This window comes from Punica granatum, unplaced genomic scaffold (assembly GCF_007655135.1).
Source record: "Punica granatum isolate Tunisia-2019 unplaced genomic scaffold, ASM765513v2 Contig00637, whole genome shotgun sequence".
Lineage (NCBI taxonomy): Eukaryota > Viridiplantae > Streptophyta > Magnoliopsida > Myrtales > Lythraceae > Punica > Punica granatum.
In genome coordinates, this window is record NW_022204483.1 from 14,226 (window position 1) to 20,458 (window position 6,233).

A 6,233-nucleotide genomic window follows, 5' to 3' on the forward strand; every position below is an offset into this window, starting at 1 on the left:
CTGAAAATAAATAAATAAATAAATAAAAATCAGGGGTCCTAGCGCGGGGTCTCAGAGTCTCCCTCGGCTCCATGTCAGCGTTAGAGACGCCCCAGAGACGCTCATATCAATAGTATATTTGCACTACCTTCCATCAATCAATCCCTGTCAACACCCGAATTCCTCTTTACCACCATTGAAATTTGATCACTACAGTCTCAATCTTATAAATAGCTAGGATATATACCGTGCGACACTCATAAGTCCGTTAGATGATAATATCTCTTATCTATTTTAAAGGTTAGATATTTCTGTTCCAGGCCATGGTGATGTATCCTAATCCGAGAGCAATCCTAGACGACTCCTTGAACACATTATCGTATCAGCATACTACAAGGTCAAAACAAAACAGCCATATACCGAGGCTGCTTTCCTTACGTTCTATAGTTGCAACTGATGATTGTGTATCCTATGTATGATAGAGGGCAGTCAGTCAGGACTCTGACCCAGAACAGTAACCCACGAGCAGACACGCACCAACTTGTACATAACCAGAGCAGCTAGCTCCAAATCTGAACTAACGGAGTTGAGCATGATTTCTCATTTACAAATGCATAACAGTTAGATTGCCGGCCTGAACATAAGAGTTTCAAACTCGACCGAGTGAAGATCCAATCGATTGCAAAGATGTCTAAAGTGTCACTTCTGTCTTCTCTGAGCTTTCCACTGGTTGAGATTGTGGGTCTGAAGCTGCAGGCTGCTCTCCGGCAGAAACGCGGGGACCGGAAGGTTTATTCAACTGAACTATGATCATGGTCATGTTGTCACATCCTTCGCCACCAGCAGTCGGTGCCAAGCATCTCTCAAAAACTCTCTCACAGACTGCTGAAAGTTTAGTTTCCTGCAGAAGTAGTTGCCGTTTGACATCATTATGATGAGCCACGCAGACTATATATTATATGATTTTCTTTTTGCATATTTCCAGGAGGGAGTTGAAGAGAAACGTACAGTCTTTAAGTGTCCCGCAACGAAATCCACCAGTTGTTGGCTTGACATGCAGTCCCTGGTGTCAAAGAATATCAGCAGGTCCAAGATGCACGGTTTTAGAATATGGAACCACAAATAGCATCCATTATTATTCCATTATAGGTTTTCTATTTGATTAAAGCATTGTAGTCACTCTCAGTTTTCAAAACCACCTCATCTTTTCAGTAAGCGCAAAGTTCACAGTACAATACCTCCATTTCCTTACAGACCTTACTGGAAAATAAAACATTGTTCCCCAAAATCTCAACAAAATAGAAAATCAATACCCCTAAAGAAATAAAAATAAAATGAAGAATAGATAAAATACCATATGCCATCACATGCTAGAACAAGGAACTCATCATCATCGCAGAGCTCAACCTACTCAAGGGGAAGAAAGACAAGCAATTAGAAAAACAATAAACCAGCGGCAATTCCTCAGGTGACACCAATAAGCGAAGTTAATTTATGTATAAATTGGTATATGCTAATACTGTATCTTTCTAAAATCCAAATCAAAGGAGAAATTGCATACCATGTTCACATCGGGATTTGCAGTTACAATCTGTTTTTCAGCAGGTAACGACTCGTTCTGCTTGAACTCAGCATCTCCTGCAGTAAGCAGATGTCAAAACCAGAACAAGGAATGAAAAAGAGAGAGAGAGAGATTTTTAAAGTACCAATAGCTCTTGCCAGATTTAAGCTTCCATTAACCCGCCCAACTTGAATGAAACCACCAGCTTTCAGAATTCTATCCCGCTCCACCTCAAGTTCAGGCTTGTGATCTTTAGATAAATCAAATGCCTACCAAAAAATAGAAGCATGGGTGAAGCAGCAAATAAATGCTTTAATTAATAGGTCAATTTCAACTTACCCCTATAGCATAAATGCAATTTCTAAAATTCTCCCCCTAGTTTTAAATTACTTCAATTTTATCCCCCGAAGTTAGTGCAATTTTTCGGATATGGAAACTCTTTTACTGTAGAAAATTGACTCCTTGACAGTTGAGCATCTACACCTTGATATGTCATATATATGCTTCTCCTTTTTCTTCCCCTCATTTACTCTTTTCAGTTGGTGCCAGGATTGTACATATAGCATATCCCAGAATAAGTTTGGACATTAATCAGGATTAATTTCAGTTTGTCCCCTACAACTTCAGGCCGATCAAAGTGTTTTTTTTTTGGGGGGGGGGGGGGATAAGTGGAGTTCTTCATTCGCTTCAAATCAATATTTACAAGAGAGTCCACATATCCAAAGTACAATGATCCCGAATTTAAGCTGTATATGAGGTATCAAAATCTGTCTCAGTTAGCTTCAAACACTAGCACTGTCATATATTCAATGGAAGTATATCATTTCACAATCTCATGACATTGAAAGGGAGGTGTAATCAGAAAATTGGCAAAAACTAAAGCACAAGGCTCCGCAGTACTGAAGAAGTCAGGTCTTTCTTTGCCGATGTTTTCTTCTTTATAAAGATGAAGAAGACGGAAAAAGATCATTTTTTCTTATTGAAATGCCATAATTTAGAGGTTACGGGCCCTTCCAGCTTTAGTGTTGACAAGTACCAAATGCACCATCACTTAAACTCAGATGACTGGCACATAACATAATCTCAATCCAAAACTCTGGGGAACATGGCAGCTAGGTTATCACTGAAACAGAATGCATCTTGCCACAAGGGACAGGCAAATTACTTGTAACTTGGGTGAAGGCCTTCAACAAGTCATGCATCATAAGAAGAGAATTACCTGACCCTTCCTAGATATCACGCACCGAGAATCACCTGCATTAGCTACAATCAGTTGCCTGTTGCGAATTATTGCAACACAAGCTGTGCTGCCACAAGTTGGTCCTTGAAAGTCAGAGTGAGGGCCCTAATTCAACATTGAAATTCTTCATGTCAGGAAGATAAGAAAGTACAAAAAACAAAACTAAAATACAATAAAACAGAATAAAATAGAAACAAGTTATAGAATGGTTGGTTCCTAAAAACACATAGCAGCTTGTATGAATATGGCTGAGGTTCACTTAGGGGGAGAAAAAGGACTCGCTACATCAGTACCTCTTCCAAGTGCCAATCACTAGTCTGAACATGGGCCTCACCACTTCTAGGAGACCATATAAGTCCTTCAATCATCCCAGAGAACTTCTCAATTTTATCTCCTAATATGGCTAATTCTCTCCATCCTCTTTGTCCACGCATCATTTCATCCATACTGATAAGAAATGAACATTGACATAGCTTGAGCATGAAATCTGGTGCAAAGTGGGGAAAGAAAAACCAATCGTAGCCAGGCAGGATAGCGGATTATTCCTCAATCATTTCTTAAGACTTATTCCTTCCAAAATTAGCATCCAGAAATGGACATGTAGGATCAAACCAAACATCAGATACATTGCTAATTACTTATTCTAGAAAATGAATCGAGTTGAAGCAGCACTTTCTATATTGTAAAGTCCCTAAATTACGGAGTACATTATGCCCCAACTGACAGGAAATCACAAGCAGAAGGTCAAGGACTCAAATAAGCCTCTTTTCTACTGGCCTGTAGGAATTCAATCACATCAGTCCTACCATAGTCCAGATGATATAATCATAAGAAATTATAGATACCGAAGAAATGCTTTTTGTACAGAAGTGCTCAAATCTCCAGCTGCATAAGCTTGATGTTTCAGGACCTGCTGATGAAGATACTTTGCACAGAACTTGGCAACTGCTTTACCTGCACATTGGTGGACAAACCAGACAATAAGAGCATAATATAAATTGGATGTATTGGTTATATTTTCTTCACCGGTTAAGGATTCTTACCCTAAATTTTGAAAAGAGGCAAGCTATTAGATGATGCACAATAGGCACTATGCTACCCAGGTTATCCATTATTTTCACATTTTGGCCTTTGACAATTAATCTCAGTCATCAGCCACATAAATGACCAAAGCTAGGAAGAGAGCTCAGGGCTTAAGAATATTCTCATTCATAGAAGTGAGCAACCAAGACATTTATCATATGGAGATTTATGTTACTAGCTATAACTAAAATGCAAATATTAAGCAAGAAAAATTTAAGCATAAAGAATAAAGTACACAAGATTAATTTCATCAACTCCAAAAAAAATATCTATTTAAAAAAAATTCAAAGTAGAGGGAGAGAGAGGCTGAATAACCTCCATGGCCATCATAAACGCCAAAGAAAGATGTAGAATCATCCAAGTCTGGATAAGCTGCATGCTGCACATTTTTGTTTTTTCAGTAAACTGACATAGTCAAGGACACTACTTAAGAAGTTGTTACGAGTTCAAAAAAATTCTCTCCATCAATTTTTAGTATATAAAACAAGTACCAACAGATTAATGACAAAATTAAAGCAGTGAAGAAATTGATGCGGACAGTTTTCCTCTCCACTGGAACATTCGGTTGTTTCATACGTTAGAGGAGACCCAGAACCTGGCCGAGTTGATATTATAAAATAAAGTAATGAGAAACAGAAATCTCACAGCTACAGCAACGTCTTTGATGTCTTGTTTCATGTTTTAACAAAGAGCAAAATAGAAAAAACATTAATGAGATGATACCAACCGCATCTTCCATGGTTGCACGCCAGCCCTGCATGGAAGACAACCCATAGCGAAGCCGACCATTCTCGCCATCTTCCGAGACCTTGTCAGTCTTTGGAGAACTAAGGTATATACCCATTTTCCAGCTGCAAAAACATCCAAAAAGAATCTTTCATGAGATTAAACATATGTTTCAGGGAAAAGGCATGCACACCAATTTACTATGAAAGACGTCAGCACTGTAGAAGAGGATTTCCAAGATGGACCTCAACACACGACAACTGATTAGCTCCCGTTTGACCAATGAGTGAATCGGATGTTATAGCCCTCACACCTCATGAGAAAGTAGCCATGGGAAATGCAATCTTACTTTCGAACAAACATAATACGGACATGCTGGAAAACCATCAGCTATAAATTCGAAGGCTGCAGAAGACAGTTTGCTGGAAATGAATAATAAGAATCTAAAAAGTTGAACATTATATAAAAGAAACACGTCTGCATCATCTTCGATGCTTCCATACCAGGACAGGTATCAAACAGATTCAAAACATAACAACCTTTTTGCAGCAAAAGTACCAGAAAAATAATAATAAATAAATAAATAAACAAAGGAAAGAAGTAGATTGTGCTCATACTTTAAGAGATTTGGGTAACATAACACTTTTAACGGAATGAGCAACCAATCAAATCTAATACTGAATAATTCATAGAGCAAGATCGACTTCTATCAGCTGAGCAGAACGACATATATCCAGTTACCTAACAAAGTGATGAAAAGAAATGAAATGAGCAAAGCGATTCGATTCAATACCCAGAATGAGGTGTCGCAGGTGCAAGAATCTGTTGAAGCAGAGGAAGATATATAGAATGCAAAATTAGAGCAGAGAGTGAAGTGAGGGCTTCTTCAAGGAAGGAGAGGAGAGGAGAGGAAAGAAGGAAAGGAAGGGAAGAACTCACTCACCAGATTCGATTTGTTGAGACAGTTCAGTTGCAGAACGAGAGAGACAGAGAGAGACGAAGAGAGCTGGAGTGCTCTAAATAATTCACTATTACGATCGGGTTGATTGGATTTCTTTACTCTTTCTTTTTGGTTGTTTTTTCCTGTCGTAATTTCCTTAATTCATTTAATTAACTGCCTTTAATTACTTTTCTTAAAATCATTTTGGCATCTTATAATTATGTCTGTCTATGTTATTGATCATTTTGGCATCTTATAATTATGTCTAGCGATGTTATTGATCATTCATCGTGTGAGACTTTCACATTATGCGGGACGCCCTCGGACATTTGTATATCAACGATTAATGAGATAATAAAAATACATATTTCCTGTAATTAATCATTTTTATTACATTGTTGGGAATTTTTTATTTCTTCTGATAAGTAAAAGAGGATAAATGGGCTATTATGGTGCATAATAAACCAATACTTCGACTAATTCGAGTAACTTTGGAAGGATCGACATGTTTCTTGGGAAATGCTCTTTGGGTTGATTACCAATTATTGAAATGTGTATTTCCTATCTCTAAAGATTTTCCTAAATTATCATTTGCACTCAACTTGTTTCGTTTTTCTTTTTTCTCGTAATTTTTCTTAACATTATTAGAACTCAACTTATATGCCTAATTTGTTACCGATGTCAACCTCCTCCCCTCCCCCGCC

General features: G+C 37.9%; 1 protein-coding gene across 3 annotated transcripts; it reads right to left on the reverse strand.

Moving 5' to 3' along the window:
* Positions 1-377: 377 nt before the first annotated feature.
* Positions 378-5,662, reverse strand: LOC116191956 (probable protein phosphatase 2C 60). 3 transcript variants are annotated; one of them, XM_031520324.1, is made up of 13 exons: positions 5,533-5,636; positions 5,383-5,411; positions 4,835-4,994; positions 4,591-4,714; positions 4,179-4,242; positions 3,626-3,734; positions 3,074-3,227; positions 2,760-2,885; positions 1,686-1,809; positions 1,541-1,617; positions 1,334-1,386; positions 988-1,042; positions 378-880 (listed from the first exon to the last, which is right to left on the reverse strand). In XM_031520324.1, exons 4-13 carry the CDS (start codon positions 4,705-4,707, stop codon positions 671-673), a joined length of 1,089 nt encoding a protein of 362 aa, XP_031376184.1. In that variant the 5' UTR covers positions 4,708-4,714; positions 4,835-4,994; positions 5,383-5,411; positions 5,533-5,636; the 3' UTR covers positions 378-670. The 3 variants fall into 3 exon arrangements, with proteins under 3 accessions (XP_031376184.1, XP_031376186.1, XP_031376183.1); XM_031520326.1 differs by lacking the exon at positions 4,835-4,994 and having other exon boundaries at positions 5,533-5,662; XM_031520323.1 differs by lacking the exons at positions 4,835-4,994; positions 5,383-5,411 and having other exon boundaries at positions 5,533-5,660.
* Positions 5,663-6,233: the final 571 nt, after the last annotated feature.

What these genes read in the sequence shown, in the direction of transcription:
- LOC116191956 (XM_031520326.1), bottom strand. Translation starts at nt 4,707, where the DNA reads ATGGGTATATACCTTAGTTCTCCAAAGACTGACAAGGTCTCGGAAGAT. An exon ending in GTGATTGGCACTTGGAAGAG is followed by an intron (nt 2,886 to 3,073) that starts GTACTGATGTAG and finishes ATGTTGAATTAG; the next exon opens with GGCCCTCACTCTGACTTTCA. An exon ending in AAATCTGGCAAGAGCTATTG is followed by an intron (nt 1,618 to 1,685) that starts GTACTTTAAAAA and finishes TGCTTACTGCAG; the next exon opens with GAGATGCTGAGTTCAAGCAG.